Source organism: Octopus sinensis, linkage group LG3 (assembly GCF_006345805.1).
Source record: "Octopus sinensis linkage group LG3, ASM634580v1, whole genome shotgun sequence".
NCBI classification, from domain to species: Eukaryota; Metazoa; Mollusca; class Cephalopoda; order Octopoda; family Octopodidae; genus Octopus; species Octopus sinensis.
Window position 1 is genome coordinate 44,205,493 of NC_042999.1, and position 17,730 is coordinate 44,223,222.

Genomic DNA, 17,730 nt, shown 5'->3' on the forward strand with positions numbered 1-17,730 from the left:
ATCTCCCCATTAAAAAATCGAGTTAATGTGGCAACAAGAGATAGGATTAAAAGAGTTAGATCCTTTTGATTCAGTACTTTAACACATCGTTAACTTTTGGCCTCTTCAATAGGCATGTTATGATGTTATAAAAATATTATCAGATTCAGTAAGATGTTTAATTTTTTCAGTTTTCCTGTTTATTAATTTTTTCAGTTTTGTATGATTTGTTATAAAAATATTATCAGATTCAAAACGATGTTTCATCTCTTCACTTTTTATGTTTATTAATTTTTTCATTTTTTTTTAGTTGAAGGAGACAATCAAAAGTATGGATATTTCTCGTAAAACGGGTGGAGATAACCCAATTTTTTAATTGGGGTGAGATAACTAAAAAGTACCCTAGATCGATTTAAATATTCCTATAAAACACAAGAATTAGAATTATAAGAAGTACACTTATAAATAAGAGATCTTCCTTCTAACGTTTAAAAGACTATTATGTATTTCTTTACTACCCACAAGGGGCTAAACAAAGGGATTAAGTCGATTACATCGACCCCAGTGCGTAACTGGTACTTAATTTATCGACCCCGAAAGGATGAAAGGCAAAGTCGACCTCGGCGGAATTTGAACTCGGAACGCAACGACAGACGAAATACGGCTACGAATTTCGCCTGGCGTGCTAACGTTTCTGCCAGCTCATGAATAAGCTAGCTTTGCTTGAGGCAGGGAACCTATATTACAGGGAACCGCATCTATGAAATGCTAGACATATTTTCTACAAAGCTATTTGCGACAAAATTATTTTCATACTGTAAATAATCCCATATTTATATGGAAAACAAAAACTAATAAATTAGTATTGATTTAATTATCTTATTTGAGTTATTTTATATTAAAAATATGTAAAAAGCAAAGAGAAAAACCAAAATTATTTATATGTCTATCATATAAAATAAAACTGTTGCTCCATCTTTTCGTACATGCGCTGACATTGTGATAGCAATTTAGGCTGTACCTTCATCGTAGTCCAATTAACCATGTTACCTAAGTCACCTCTTGGGATTGCTGCTGCCGGTGTAGGAATATGTTTTCTAGGTTATTGCATTTATTTTGATCACAAAAGAAGGAGCGACCCATTATTTAAACAGAAACTTCGTGAAAGTTAGTACAAATAACATTTATGCTGTTTTTTCACCACAAAAAATGTATAATAATCTGCCATCATGAATATAATTTTCTCATGTTTTTTCTCCCACATTTTCATTTTATGATATAGATATTATGAAATGGTCGAATAATAATAGTAGAAATCTTTACATATGTGTTTTTTTGACTATATGTATTTGCATTATTTTGTCATGCCTGTAAGAATTGCAGCTTTCGTGTTTGTATTTCCTACTTCATTAAAATACGTAAGTCGCGACCTCTAAGGTGTCATCTGCCCGGTTTCTCATCTTTCAGACCCACGTTGGTTTTACTTCATATTCCAGTTTCTCCCCTTTTTTTTTATGTAATATCTCCTTTATTCTGTTTTCTTTCCCTTATGTTTATTTAATAATGTAAATGTAATATTCTTATATTTGAAAATTGATTGACATGTTCACATTCAGTTTAATAATCGATATTGGTGTATTATCAGAATCGTTTCTGTTGGATTTAAGGCTTAACCCTTCACGTTCTGTGTTCAGATCCCGACATAGTCTATCACTGCGCTTTTTTAACCTTTCGGGTTGGTAAAATAAAATACGAGTAAATTGTTGTAAATACAAGGCAACATGCTTACTGCTTAATTTTTGTGAATCAAATTAATTTTTTCTCTTCCTCGTATGTGTAATTAGCCAGGCGTGATTTTATTAGTGTTGTAAATTATCAAGATTCTTCAAAATTTACTCTATATACAAACGAGAGAAAGGGAACATCAATTCGATAAAATTTACATACGAAATATTTCACTATTAGTGCGCTTAACCCTACACAACCTGCTTGAAGTAAAATTAAAAATTAAATTAACCCAGAAATTAGCTGAAGAGAGTGAGGCTAGTTTTAATTACTCTGACAAAGCCCACAACTTGTTTTTGTGAGCTAAAATTAATATTTTCTATATAGATATTAACAGTGTTTGTACTGTGGAGCTTTTATTTATTTCTATTAATAATTTCATTGAAAGTAATAGCATTGACCTCTGGTGCGAGTGTAGAGTATTCGTATGTTATTTTATTTACCATAACTACAATTTGGTACCCCATCTCCATGACTTTGGTTCCGAATAATTTTTTTTAATTGCTGATACATTTTCGAGAATGTAGTATTACTATTATGGTTTTTTTCCCCACTAAATTTTGCCAAAGTCATTGTAATCTACACTCGAAAATATCTGTGCGTTTTTAGTATAGTTGTGAAGAAGCAAAAGTTGGGAGAATAATCTAAAAAATCCTGAGAATATTTTTTTCAGGAGGCACCAAACTGTAGTTAGGCTTTTTACTTTATACATATTTTTTTTTTACTCCTGTAAATAGCATTCTTTTTCGCTAGAAAAAGTGTCGTACTTTCATTTATTTCCACCCTAAAAGTTTGTAAATTGACTTCACTGCAAGAAGGTGGACATAGCTGCGATTTCGGGAAGTATCGAAATATAAAATTACTACTGAGACTAAAGAGAGAAAAGGAGGGGGGAATAATTAATCAATGAAAATTAAGTTGCATGTCAGCTGTGCTTCGTTTTAACCCGATCCAGTTTTACCAGTCAAATCCGGAGTCATTTTTAAGTACACGCACACAAAAAACTTGTGGAATTAAAGAAATCAATGGGGATTTTCTCAAGTTATTTATTGATAGCTGTACTCTTTGGAAGAAAGTAATTTTAAGATCATCTTTTATTGTAGCATATCGATTTCATGAAGGAGCCCTTCTAAACCTCTTCACCACTCGTTTCATCATAATGCTATTCTTTCAAGGACGAATTGTTTTGTTTTTGTTCTTTTTAAGCGATTCTACATATAGAAAATTGATGAATTAAGTACAGAGGTTGATATGACGGACTAAAATCCATGAAAGCTGTACCCCAACATGACAACAGTTTAATGACTGAAACCGGTTAAAGTATTTTAAACGATCAGCTGGAACATTCATTAAGTAATCTGTTGTAATTAGTTCGTGTGAAAGTAAGAATTTCAAGATTTTGCTCTTGGGTCAAATATTTATATAACACTAGATAGAAAAATAATAATTACTTCTGGCTGCTTACTTATTAAAAACTTCTTAGAAGGGTTACATTGTATAAAGTGAATTTTGATGTCTTCGTTGTACTTATGATTTACTGTTAATGTTTATTGAAAATAAATTCAGAAACTAAATAATAATGGTTTCATAGTATGACACAGGACCAGCAATTTTAGGGGAGAGTTAAATCAATTACATTAACCCAAGTGCTAAACAGGTACTTATTTTATCAATCCTGAAAGGATGGAATGCAAAGTTGATCTCAGTGGAATCTGAGCTGAGCATAAAAAGCCAGAAGAGATGCTGTGAAGCATTGTGTCTGATGCATTAACGATTCTGCCACTTTGTCACTTATTAGAAATTATTAAAAAGTAGTAGTTGTAAAGTTATTGTTGAATGAACTGGAGGTGATGCCATATCAGCTTCTACAATGTAGATGAGGAAACTAAAACTCTCTGTAGTTAGTTGCAGCACTGAGCTCGCTAAAAAATTCTACCAAACTGTTGTCGGCCTTCTTCTCATTATGGCTAGTCAAAATCTATTGCAGACATTCAAGTCTTGATGTCTTGGGAGTATTTCTGTATGTTGCTAAGCTTTATAAATAAACTCAAAGAGGATCGAGGCTACGAAGGCCCTTACCTTTAATGGGTTAAGCAATGTCTAAGAAACGGCTTTGTCAGTGCAGGGAACCAGAATATTTTGATATAATATGTAGAAGACCAAGGGCAGTAAAGGTAGATAAGTTAAGGTGGAGCTGGTAATTGCATACTGGATATTTTTCAAACAAGATGAAAGACATTTGTATCTATTGACAACATACATTGTCTGTTACAAAAGGCATGATTGTAAGTGAAGTAATTGTATATGGTAATGAATACAGAGGAAAGAGAACTAAATTGTGTATGTGTCGGATGAAAAAGAATTGCGAAATAGTTGTAAAAAAATACATAACATAGGCCAGATTTAGCTTGGAATAGTAAATTGAAAAACTTTACCTGAGATAATCCTGACAATCAGAAGGCAAAAATGCTTCCTAAAAGTGTTTAACCCTTTAGTGTTTAAACCGGCCATATCAGGCCAAAATTGTCTTCCTGTTATATGCTCAAACCAGCCAGCTCTGACCTCTCACACCTACCCTACAGTCATTCTAAAAATAAACAGGGACATCGTCAAAATCTCAGAGTTACAAAATGCTGTACAATTAATTTAAAACAATGTAATTAAACAGGCTTTACATTTGACAGAGTAATCTGAATGCTAAAGGGTTAAGAAAGAAAAAACAAGGGAGATAATTACAATATTCTCATCTGGTTCTATAGTTTACCTCCATTGAATTATGAAACAAATCTGTTGTGCTTGTATGATCAGGTTCTGTGACATTGAAGCAAACTTGTAACTAAGAGTATCTTGATATCATTTTGCATTTGGAATGGCTTCACTTTGTGCATTAGTGTTTTAGAGAATGTCTACAATATCAAAATATCTGGTTTCTTGAGAATTTTAAATTATATTCTAATGTATTTTAAATATTTACGCATTCAGATTACTGTCAAATATGTTTAATTCACATTGTTTTGAATTATGCATTATCTTATTGAGATTTTGATGTGGTGGTTTATTTTTAGAATGACATTGTAGGGGTGTGAGAGGCCAGATCTGGCTAGGTTGAATATTTGTGCTGGATATGGTCAGTTTGAATGCTAACGGGTTAAATGTAATAAATGTTTATCTCTAACAGCTGGTGTAATTTTCATGGATTTTATTTAATCTCAGGTGCTCTTTGGTTTAATCATCTATGCAGTAGCATTTTGATACTTAGAAACTTTTCTGCGGGTACTTTGTATCTAATTACTGTATCCTTCTAATTTAGGACGACGGAAACAGCGTCAGAATGCCAAAAAAGGACCTACTCCAGTAAGTAAAAATACTATAAAAATATTTTATTTCAGCAAAAGCAGTTTAAAATTTATGGGGCAAAAATATTTTTTCTTAGTTTGTCTTGTATGAAAGATATATAATTGGTGTACCTGTAAAGTTACCCCATTCCTTTTACTTTAGATACTTACTCTAAAACCATCTTATAAGTCTTATTCAGTTATTTTCTTAACCCCCTTGATACTAACCCACATGAAACCACTCCTAGTTCAGTGATATAAACTTTCCATTTTAAACTGATATAAATTTTTAAAATCCATTAAAATTTCATATTGATTTATGTTCCAAGTAGTAGCTAAATAATGACAAAATTGTATTACTAAATTCTGTTATTTTCAAAATTAATTGAAACAAAAGTATTTCAACAGAAATATGGTAACAAAAGGGTTACCATATTTTGTTCTTGCTAGCGTTCGCTGCTATTTAAACCCCAACTATCTTTTTATATTTAATCTGTCTCCTAGTTTAAACAATCTGATCCTTAGGTCCCATCGGTGGAGTTCACTATGTTGCTAGCATTTAGATCATCTTCAGGTGCTGCTCTTCCTCTTTTCACCAAATCTTTTGGGGGCAAGAAAGTTCCTTCGAATATATATCTATTCAGATTTCCAATGCACTTTCAGCTTTACATCCTCATTTTTTTTCTTCTCCAACCTTTGCCAAACTCTAGTTGTCATCTGATCCTTGCAATCAAGAAAATATAATTTTGAAACATAAAGAAGAAAGTGACTACATTTACTATGTATTATATTCTTAAATTCTATACAATTATTCTAATCATGCAACAAACAAATTAGCTAATTAGAAAATCTCTCTGAGATAAAAGCAGTAACTATACTGAGAAGTAAGGGTTATCACCAGTTGCAATAACCATTATTCTAATCTTTCTTTCTGTTAGTCAGGTGGCCTTGTCACCCAACTTGGTGGCTCTCAAATTGATGAATACCAGCCCTCTCCTCTATATTAATGAAAAGACCATCCTTTCAGGGTTGATAAAATGAGTACCAATTGAGCATGGTGGGGTCAATATAATCAACTAGCCCTCGGCCTCGGTTTCCAGACCTTGTGTCTATAGCAGAAAGAAATTTTATTAAACATGGCAATTTGTTCACCTCCTTTTCAATCTATATCTTCCACTTATCAAGGGAGGCCTTCTTGCCACTATTACAAATATTAACCTAACTCAATGGATTATTTTTATATTTTGGGAGTACAATCCAAAAAGCAGATATAACATCTGGATTATGCCTGTTGTTCATTTTGTGTATTGAGACATGGCAGATTTTACCACATTTTGAAATAGAAAACCACAGAACAATTAGTAAATGTTCAATAAAAGACTTTGATGCAATTAATCATTTAAAATAATTCTTTTTTGGAACTGACTCTCAAAACAATTATAAAGCTATTATATGTGCTTTGAGATCCAGTTCCAGAAGAGAATTATTTCACATATTTTGTACACTCTGTAAAGTGGCTGGCATTAGGAAGGCATCCAGCTGTATGAACCATGCCAAAACAGACAGTAGAGCTTGGTGCAGTCCTCTGGCTTCCCAGCTTCTGTCAAACCTTCCAATCCATGCCAGCACGGAAGATAGATGTTAGATGATGATGATGATGACATTTACATTTGTTAATTCTTTTTACTTTTCTAGCTTCCTGCAATGAATAGCCCTCTTGAAATGCAGAAATTTTTCTTACAAGAAGTTCATAATGGTGAAGAATTATTAGCTCAAGGTATATATATTTTGTTCTTTTTATAAACATTTTCCATTTTTAGTTAAAATTAATAGGCGCAGGAGTGGCTGTGTGGTAAGTAGCTTGATTACCAACCACATGGTTCTGGGTTCAGTCCCACTGTGTGGCACCTTGGGCAAGTGTCTTCTACTATAGCCTCGGGCCAACCAAAGCCTTGTAAGTGGATTTGGTAGACGGAAACTGAAAGAAGCCCATTGTATGTATGTGTGTGTGTATGTATATATATATATGTTTTGTTTGTCTCCCCAACATCGCTTGACAACTGATGCTGATGCGTTTACATCCCCGTAACTTAGCAGTTCAGCAAAAAGAGACCAATAGACTATCCTGGGGTCGATTTGCTCGACTAAAGGCGGTGCTCCAGCATGGCCACAGTCAAATGACTGAAACAAGTAAAAGTAAGAGTTCAAGTGTGCCATTTTACCTTTAGATTTACTAAGGACTTAGAAAATGTGCCCTGCAAGACTAATTTGTGATTCACTCTTTAGTGGTGACAAGAGCTAGGAACATTCATCGCTATATTAGCATCAAAGATGAAGTGGAAAATAAAGAAATTTCACTGAAACAGTAACTTTTTGTTTTACTGAGAGTTTTTCTTAGGTTTTCTTTCATAACAATATTTAGAATAGGTAAGTAATATTTGTTTGCATTATCTACAGAGAATGGTGTAAGTTAAATGAAAAAGTATCATGGAGCAGATATTTTTAGTTTAACTGAAATGGTCTCAGTTTAGCACACTCGTCTTGGTACCTTGTCATATCTAAGATTTAATTCCAAACATCATATATTTCATCTTGTTTCATTTAATACGAAAATTATGTAATTACTTAATTAGCTGTGCTTTTGTCACTGTGTGTCTACTAAACTAGGCAGCTTATAAAAAAAATGATGTAAACATTTTGTGTAAAGAAGGAAGTGGTTAAGAGAAAGTCAGGGGAAAGTTGGTAGCAAATGGGAAACTTAAGGATAAGTTGTTGGATTAGGACAATAAAATGTATATGTTCAAAGAGTTCTTTGTTTTGTTTTTTTTTGTTTAATGACTGGTATAAAAATAAAGTAACAGTGAGAAAATGATATTTTTGTCAATTTTAAAAAGAGAAAGGAGTTACATTTTAATATTTCAATTAGTCTGTATCAGAAACTGGTAACCCTACGATGATCATGTAGCTTAGCCACAGGTCGGATGGGATCATCCAAATATTTTTCCCCTCCAATTTTAGTGAATCTAAGATTATATTTTCCTATGTATCTTTGGAGATTTTTTTGTCTTTTTTAAGAGTGTGTGATTTAATGGAACTTTACCTGCTGATCAAGTGAGTGTGGAAAGGCCTCTCAATTCGACTCAAAACTTATGAGGTTTAGAAAGGGAACTTGAAGTAGTATTTATCTAAACTAAATTTACAAAATAACAAAATCAAGAAACTACAGAACTGTCTAGACTGACTATAAACATTGAACGATAAGATGACACATTAGTGATCTTAATATTGAATGGGTTTTTTTTTCCTATGAAGAATTTAATGGGAAAAAAAGGGGCTTTTTTTAACTACTGAGTAAAGTGATTTGTTAGTTGAAAAGATCCAAGTTGTGCTGATTTCATGCTCTGTTTAGGGGCCAGTTTTGTATTATTAACCAACCTGTTTTGATGTGTGAACCAGTTAAATGTTAAACTGTACATTTGCTTCCCATTATTAGCATATAAATTAGTTCTCAGTGAAATCTAACAAAAATTACACTTATTGGTGTCCGTATAGTTCCCTGTAGCTAAGATGTGTGCTTATTTGTTTTCTGTGTTCATCATAATTGTGCCAAATTTCACTCTCACCCATCCCTCTCGTTGCTGTTTGATAGAAATAAATGCTTGCAATTTTAAGACAATCTTGTACATCAGTATTGAAGGCTAAAATATCAGTATTCATGTATACCAATAAGTTTTCAATGTTTCAGTTGTTAGATGTGTAATACTGTAGAATATGAGTGCAAGCTTAGCCTTGTAGTTAAGAAGTTTGCTTTGCAGTCACATGCTTCCACTACATAACAACTTGGGGAAAGTATCCATGTTATGCTTTCTTTCAGTTTTCTCTCCCATTCACAACAATCCTTTGAAATGGCAATTTCATAGAACTTTTAAGGCTTAGCTATGCATGTGTATATAAAAGAAAACATAATATTATTAAGTTGATGATTGTTTTATTGTCTCTTGTTTTAGGCGATATTAATGGAGGAATAGAGCATCTCAGTAATGCTGTTGCTGTATGTGGTCAGCCTCATCAGTTGCTCCAAGTACTACAGCAGACACTCCCAGCCCATGTATTCCAGAAGCTATTAGAGCAACTACCAATTGTAACACAAGTAAGTACCATTAAACTGTTGTTCATATATATTATCATAGTTATTATTACAAGAGCAGAGTAAGATGGTGAGCTGGCAGAATTGTTAGCATGCCTGGCAAAATGCTTAGCAGCATTTTGTCTGTCTTTACATTCTGAGTTCAAATTCTGCCCAGGTCGACTTTATCTTTCATCCTTTCGGGGGTCAATAAATTAAGTACCAGTCAAGTACTGGGGTTAGTTAAATCGACTAGCCCCTCCCCACAAATTCCAGGTCTTGTGCCTATAGTAGGAAGGATTATTATAAGAGCAGTGGATTAATAGAATCATTAGCGCATTGAACAGAATACTTTGAAATATTTCTTCCTGTTAATTATGCTCTGAGTTCAAATGATGTTGAAGTCAATTTTGCTTTTCATCCCTTTGGGGTCAATAAATGACCAGTCAAATGCTGGGGTAAGTGATAATGGATAAAGCTGACCCTTCAAAACTGCTGTCCTTGTGCCTGACAAAGAATACGGAAATGCATTTTTTTAAGGTTTGATATAATAGTACTATACCAGGACCAATTCGTTTAGCTGTATTCTCTCCCTTAAACAATCGGCTTGTGTGTTAGAAACCTTTCTCATAATTATTTTAGTTCTAATCTTTTGACTCATTAAAATTCATAATTTAAAAAACAGCAAAATACTTAATCAGCTGATCTAGAGATAGCCAAGTGATTAAGAGTTTCATTTCCCATTTACATGTTTCTCACTTCAATTCTGGTACACAACATCTTGAGTCAAGTATCTCATACCATAGCTTCAGGTCAAATGAAACTGAATAGATGGAAACTGTGGAAGCCTATTGATTGGATTGTACCTATTCTTGCGTAATAGACTTAATTGCTCAGTTTAACACCATTACCACCTGAACCATGGATGCCTTCAGTAGAATCCACTCTCTTGCAAGCATTTAGACTAGGTTCATGGTCATATGATTTGATATCTTGATTTGCACCTATTGCAGCAATCTGAGTTGTGGTTTCTTCCTGCTTTGTCCTCCATAGATACTGGAGGACTAGAAAAGTTATGAATACCTCTCAACTTCCTTTAAGCCCCACCAATATTTTTTTAACTGTACCTCTCCTCACTACTAGAATTTAGTTTGTACCTGAAAAAGAAATCATTACTCTGCATAACTGCATAATATATATATATACTGGCTTCTGTGCCGGTGGCACATAAAAAGCACCATCCGAACGTGGCCAATGCCAGCGCCGCCTTGACTGGCTTCTGTGCCGGTGGCATGTTAAAAGCACCACCCGATCATGGCCGATGCCAGACTCCCCTGGCACGTAAAAAGCACCCACTATACCGCGGAGTGGTTGGCGTTAGGAAGGGCATCCAGCTGTAGAAACACTGCCAGATCAGGCTGGAGCCTGGTGCAGCCCCTGGCTTCCCAGACCCCCGGTTGAACCGTCCAACCCGTGCTAGCGCGGAAAACGGGCGTTAAACGATGATGATATATATATCTGCTAACTAGTTGAATGCAGTAATGCTTGCTTGTTTGGTAGTTAATTGACGTTGTGAACAAGCAAAGAGAAGCTTATGAGCTAAATGATAGAAATGTAATTTTTGAGCAAATAAGTTAAAATGGAAATTAAAAATGTAAATATGCATATGCATTCAACACAAATTGAACATGAAATATATTGAAATTAGGAAAATGTATTTGTAAGGTTAACATAGAAGCCTCCTGTTAAAAATCTTATAAAAGCCACTGTATTGTGCAAGACACTTAGCTTGTTTGCATTCCTACATCACAGTTGGGTAGTTAGCAGTTGATTGGATACATCTAGTTGTGAGAACAGTGAAGCAAGTGAATCGCTCCATATAAATATGAAAGGTTGAATGTAAAGTGGTGAAACGATTTATTTGTGGAATGTAGTTATCACATTGTTTCTCAAGAATGAGTTTGATAGCCAATGTCACTTAAATTTGAGGAGCATTACCCTAAAGGTTTAAAGATAAGTAGATTAAGAAGCAGTTGTATAGTTTCTTATAAATGATTATTATACTGTTGGCAGCAGTTCTGACAATTCTGTTGAGTATTAATGCAAAAAAAGGCAATTGTGCTCTTGAACTCTGAAGCTATGCATTTGATCTACTAGCCTGTCACTAGATTGTTACATACTATATTGCTTGCTCTCTCTCCCTCGTGTGTAGGTGCATGGCTCAGTGGTTAGAGCATTAGGTTTACAATTGTGAGGTTATGAGTTCAATTCCTAGACCAGGCTGTGTGTTGTGTTCTTGAGTAAGACACTTTATTTCACATACTGGTACAAAGCTATATTCATTTGTATTCTTTTACTTGTTTTTTGACTGGCCATGCTGCAGCACTGCCTTGAAGTGTTTTTTAGTAAACAAATTGACCCCATGACTTTTTTTTTTAAGCCTAGTACTTATTCTGTTGATCTCTTGCTGAACTTCTAAGTTACAGGGACATAAACACAGCAACACCAGTGATGGCAGGGACAAACAGATAGACATACACACACACATGATCTTTCAGTTTCTGTCTACCAAATCCACTCACAAGGCTTTGGTTGCCTGAGGCTATAGAAGACACTTGCCCAAGGTGCCACGCAGAGGAACTGAACCTACCTGTGCCTATATTGTATGGTTAAACTCACTTTGCAACCATGTGGTTTTGGGTTCAGTCAGTGTGTGGTACCTTGGGAAAGTTTCTTCTACTATAGACTTGGACCAACAAATGACTTGTGAATTTGAAAGGCAGAAATTGTGGAAGCACATCATGTCTGTATGTATGTGTTTGTTGCTTATCATTGCTTGATAATTGATGTTGGTTTGTTTACATCCCCTATAACTTAGTGGTTTAGCAAAAGAGGTCAATACAATAAAAACTGGAGTCAATTTGTTTGACTAAAACCTTCAAGGTAGTACCTTGGCATGTCTTACTTACACTTTCCTTGCTGGTATGTGTTGAACAGGTCCTTGTGGTCATGTTTTTATTCAGTTATTGTCCTAGACATACCTCCCTTGTACATTTAAATTTTGACATAGGTTCTACAGTTGGATGCTCTGTATGTTTGTGAGAAGGTACAAAAAATTATTTCTAATTTAGTTTTGATTATAAATTCTTTCTTTTTTCGTAATATGCAGTTAAATTAGTGCTAAAACAATTGGGCTGGTGTCAGAGTAGAGAGTTTGGAGTTATGTCTTAAAGGAAATTGAGTAGTTATTTGATATGAACAAGATTTGTCTGCCACAGATTTTTATGATGAGCAAATATTTGTCAGAGCTGTGGTGAATGCCAGCTTCCACATCTACTACTACTAATATTTTTCTCATTGGCTTTTAGCCTAAATTTAGCATTTAAGTTAGCTGAAAGATGAAATGTTATAGTTAGTATGCTTAGCAGAAATGCAGACAACTATAAGGCCAGCCTACATTTTTTTTTTATTATCATTATTATTGGCACGTAAAAAACACCTACTACACTCTCGGAGTGGTTGGCATTATGAAGGGCATCCAGCTGTAGAAACTCTGCCAGATCAAGATTGGAGCCTGGTGCAACCATCTGGTTCGCCAGCCCACAGTCAAACCGTCCAACCCATGTTAGCATGGAAAGCGGATGTTAAATGATGATGATGATGATGATTTTCCTACGTGATTATATGCTCCTGCAGTTAAGACAAAATGACTGGTGTTTAAAATAATTTAAGCTTGGTTTTCAATGATTGTTTAATTCTATTTCTACGTTCTCCAAGACATTAACCAATCTTTTTCAATTTTCTTTTTCCGTTTTAGCGTTTTGCAAATAGTAACTCAGCTGAATCCTCAAGCAAAGTGACAGAAGAGGAACTGGAATAAGTTAAACCTCAGGAATTTATATTTGTCTTCTCTGTTAAGCATAATGTTTGTGAACCATACAAACCAAATGCACACACTAATGTGAAAAAAAATATGTACCCAAAAAACATTGCTGTAGTAGCCATTGGCTATTTATTATGTATCTATTCATCATATCTCCTTCATGAAATAACTTGAGGTAACTTGGTTATCATAAATCAAATATTTGTTGACATGCTGTCCATAGCATTTCCAAACCTTTTGTCTAAAAATAAGACTTCACAAATTTGATATGCTAAGTACTTTTTATGTAAATGTTCATGGTGTAATATGAGATAAATTGATTTTGAAGGAAGAAAGAAATTCCTCTTAATTAGCCTCCTATCATTTAAAAGATTTAATTTTTTTTCTTTATTCATACTCTTTCCAATAAAAGAAAAAAAAAATAGAAAATGTTTATTTTTCAACAAAATTTAACCAAAGTTGGTATGTTTTATATCATGACAACTTTTTTTTTTTAAGTAACCTTTTGTATTTGAATTCTCTATCAATTTTATTTAAATGGTGCTGAGTTTGCAATGATTTAGCACCTTGTTATTTCCCGAGGAAATTTATAGCCAACCTTTCTAATAATGACAATTGTATCAAGATTTAGGTATAAACGTAAATATATAATTTTCCACTCAGTTAATTACATACAACTTAGTTCCAACTTTGTCAACATAACAAGTTTGGGTCTGTTGCGGCATTGTCAATGGAGATCGATATAAAACTAAAATGGACTCCTCTGTAGCTCTAACTACTTATTCCATAAATTGATCCGATAATCATTAATTTTCTTTATCTTTTTTTAATAGTTGGTGTTGCTATGCCACAGAGATTAGGTAGCACCAAATTTTGATGTTTCCAACATCTCAAAGTATTTCAAAACGTTCTGTTTTAGTGACATCAATTGTCTCATTCTCTATCTCCAATTAATCCACTTAAAACTTTGTTTCAATCAAAAACTAACAGATGTTTCCAAAGAATGGCATGCATGAACATTTCCTTGGTGACACTAAAACAAAACAAAGGAAGGTAAAAATGACAACACATTTATCTAATCTGGTATTGGATAATCACAAATCTTTCAACTGTATCACTTATATCCTTATCTCTTTAATTCCACTGCCAGGCAGAGTGCTTCCTATGGTCACAAAACTGATCAGTAATTAGTAGAACTTTGTCTTTTAAAAATGTCTTGGTGTCTTTTACATACTATGAAATTCCAATCTCCTACTTGTATTTCTTCTTGGCTTTTATCCTAAATTTACTCATCACTAATGAATACTGCCTCCAAAACACATTTTTCTCAGGTCCAAATGCTATATAAATTTGGCTGCTAAGTCTACAATATTCAATTAATATTTACCTTTTTAAAGCAAGTTTTCAAAAAATATACAATTTTATTCAGCAACCAATACATTTTTTCTCATATTTGTACAGCATGTTTTGGTATCTTTCGAATAATGTTATTCTGAGACTTTTGGCGGCTTCTTTTGGACAACAAAGATGAGTTGGTTTTCTCTAACACACTATAAATGTCCAATGATTCACCTGTGGCAAACAAGAAATTAATTGAAAAGGTTATTCTGGGATGGGGGTGGATACAGTGGTAATCAAAATGGATATAAATGTACTGCTACTTTCCATTGAAATTATTTTCCAGATAGGTGTATAAAGATTTTGTTACTCTAGGAGTGATGGTGTAGAGCTGTGCTATACAATGCAGCAATTTAGTCTTAACTGTTGACACAGAATACACTTTGTATAATGCTCAGCAAGGCTTCCTCTAAGGTGCAAAAGTTTGAAACCATACTGCATTTTTTGAACTACAACAAATTGCCTGTTTGGCTAGTTATAGCATTCACAGTAGATGTAATAAAAAAAAAAGAATTTGTTTTCATCTTCTATTATATATATCATCCATGATCAATTTATTAAAACGTTTTTTATATTGAATCTCCAGTTAATGATTCTTACTACATATCTGCACTAATGTATTTTTCTAAAACTTGGTCTAAGGAAGAGGGTAGTGTTCATGGTTTTGTATTTCCTACCCAATGAGAATTTAAGAGGATCCCAGAAATTGACAATGAAAGGAAGGACAGGCGTTGGTTTGGGGTAGTTGTTTACAACTTACGGCAATCTTTTGTTTTGACTCGAAATAATGTAAACATTGAATTCGGTGATTTCTGCAACCACATATTGTCTTGTCAATTGGGAAGAGAAAGCTAATGGGTTGTGTGTGCTGTGTGTGTCTGTTCTTTTTTTTTCTTTTGGTATTTATATTGTGAGATGCAGAAGAACAAGCATGCTCACACGCACAAATACAGAGAGGAACAAGCACACGCACAACCCATTAGCTTTATCTTCCCAACTGTGGTCACGGAAATCACCAAATTCAATGTGTACATTATTTTGAGTCAAAACGAAAGATGGCCCAACTTCCTAATTTAGAGGAACAGAAACTGTTTTAGTAACAGCAGAAGAGACCCAGAACATGCAACATGTGGGGTAGCTGTAAGATGTTCATGGTTTGCAAATTCTTTCAGGTGGGGCCCAAATGTAATGTAGCAGCTACTGTGTCTCAAATATAGGTCCTATTTGTGCTTTGTAAAATGTCAGGCATGGTTACAGTTACAAATTTTCAGGTTTGTTGGAAGAACCCTAGAGTAAGAAAGGTGTTTTGTGCCTTAATTAGAAACATTCTTTGTCCAAATATTAAACTCATGGCTTTTATGTTAACTGAGCTTATTATATAATAACTGTATTATTTTATAAATGTTACCTTACCAAATGGAATATTATAACCAGTTTCCAGTCCATGAGGGTTAGAAGGAGTTACACAATTTAAATCCACTTCTTTCCTAAGGCACGTGTCAATATCAACAGCACTGAAGAAGGCTACAGACTAAAAAATAAAAGCAAAGATGATTTTAAAAATGAAACAATTAAAAATTGTGGAAGTTTTTTTTTTTTTTTTTTGATAATCTGAAAGATAAACACAAGGTATATAGTTAGGTCACAAATGGTAACAAGGATTCTGACAAATCAGTTGATTGATCAAAAGATTGAGGCAGTTAATTGGTTACTAGTTAACTAATAGTAATAAGAAGAAATTAAACAGAACCATCGTGTGTTTCTTATTGGCAAAATGATCCTCTCAAAATGTGCATTTCAATATGCGATTTTACATTAAGTACCAACCACTTCACAGTGTACTGGGTGCTGCATGGACACTTATGTAGCACCACCACAAGTGCTTTTCACCTCCAGAGGGACCGGTCTTAACACTTCTGCTGTGGAGTATGGGTCTTCTTGAGTACAGCAAGGTGCCAGGCATCTTGGTCCTTTATCATCTCGCCTGAAAGGTTCAGTGTCCTGAGGTTGTTCTTCAGTACTTCATCCCATGTCTCCCACTTCCATGTGCTCTATCTACTATGAGAGATCAGCACTTCTTTGTGAAGCTGTCAGCATCAATCTTATCTTTATTTTAATGTCCACTTTTCCATGCTCGCATAGGTCAGACAAAGTTTATTGAGGTAGATTTTCTACGCCGGGATGCCCTTTCTGCTGCTAACCTTTACTTGATTCCAAGCAGGGTAATATCCCTATGTTTTTGCAGAATACTGCAAATGAATGAAACTGCTTGTATGACAGTGACAGTCATTTACAACAGCCATGTGGATTTGGTAGACAGAAACTGAAAAGCTCATCATGTGTATATTTGTGTTTCTCCCTCACCTCCACTGTTTGACAACCAGTGTTGGTTTATTTATGTCCCTGTAACTTAGTGGTTTGGCAACAGAAACGGATAGAATAATTACCAGGCTGAAAAAAAACAAAACAAAAACTACAGAGGTCAATTCATTCGACTAAAAGATCTTCAAGGCAGAGCCTCAACATGGTTGCAGTCTGATGACTGAAACAAGTAAAAGGTAAATGAAATACAGGTACATTAAGTATGATACAACAGTCATGTGATATCAAGACAAACATACATATATGACAGGCTTTTTTCAGTTTCTAACTACCAAATCCATTCACAAGACTTTTGTTGATCTGGGGCTAAAGTAAAAGAGATTTGCCCATGATAAAACACAGGCTGAACCAGAAAACATGATTCAGAAACAAACTTCTTAACCACACATATATACATATAATCTTAATTAATCAAGCTAACCTATAATCAAAGGCATGACATTCCAACAGTGTCTATCCCCTCTTTCTTCTTTTTATAGTTGAAGTGTATATGGGACTATTTTTAATGCATAAGATGGTATTGTAGTGGCTCTTAAATGACACACTAAAAATTTTTTTCTTTTTTTAAAGAATTTCAGGTCTTAGAAAATCCATACAAATGAGTGTCTTGGAAAATGCCTTATTCGTAATTTTGTTATACCCAAGTATGATCAATAAAACAAAGTAAACAGTTTGCTAAATTGTTAACTGTTTTTTTCCTTACTTTATACACAAAAGTGGCCACTAATATTTTTTTTTTATCTCCAAGGTGCCACACAGGTGGAGAACCACAGCAGTGAGGATTGATATAAAGGAGATTTGGTTGCTATTTCTAACAAGGTTGGCAACTATCTAAGGGTTTC

At 34.1% G+C, this 17,730-nt stretch overlaps 2 protein-coding genes across 7 annotated transcripts in view; one reads left to right on the forward strand and one right to left on the reverse strand.

Annotated features, from left to right (window-relative positions):
• The first annotated feature begins 951 nt into the window (after nt 1-951).
• On the forward strand, nt 952-13,435 carry LOC115209217 (mitochondrial import receptor subunit TOM20 homolog). Its single transcript, XM_029777481.2, has 5 exons — nt 952-1,146; nt 5,075-5,118; nt 6,795-6,876; nt 9,107-9,249; nt 13,043-13,435. Exons 1-5 carry the CDS (start codon nt 1,023-1,025, stop codon nt 13,103-13,105), a joined length of 456 nt encoding a protein of 151 aa, XP_029633341.2. The 5' UTR covers nt 952-1,022; the 3' UTR covers nt 13,106-13,435.
• Nucleotides 13,436-14,413: 978 nt separating this feature from the next.
• The window catches only part of LOC115209216 (DNA polymerase subunit gamma-1), a 69,830-nt gene continuing 66,513 nt past the window's right edge, over nt 14,414-17,730 (reverse strand). For all 6 annotated transcript variants that reach the window (XM_036500952.1, XM_036500953.1, XM_036500955.1 and 3 more), the window contains 2 exons: nt 15,920-16,037; nt 14,414-14,680 (listed from right to left, as the gene is read on the reverse strand). In XM_036500952.1, coding sequence (XP_036356845.1) covers nt 14,556-14,680; nt 15,920-16,037 — 243 coding nt within the window. In that variant the 3' untranslated portion in view covers nt 14,414-14,555. The remainder of the gene's footprint in view (nt 14,681-15,919; nt 16,038-17,730) is intronic.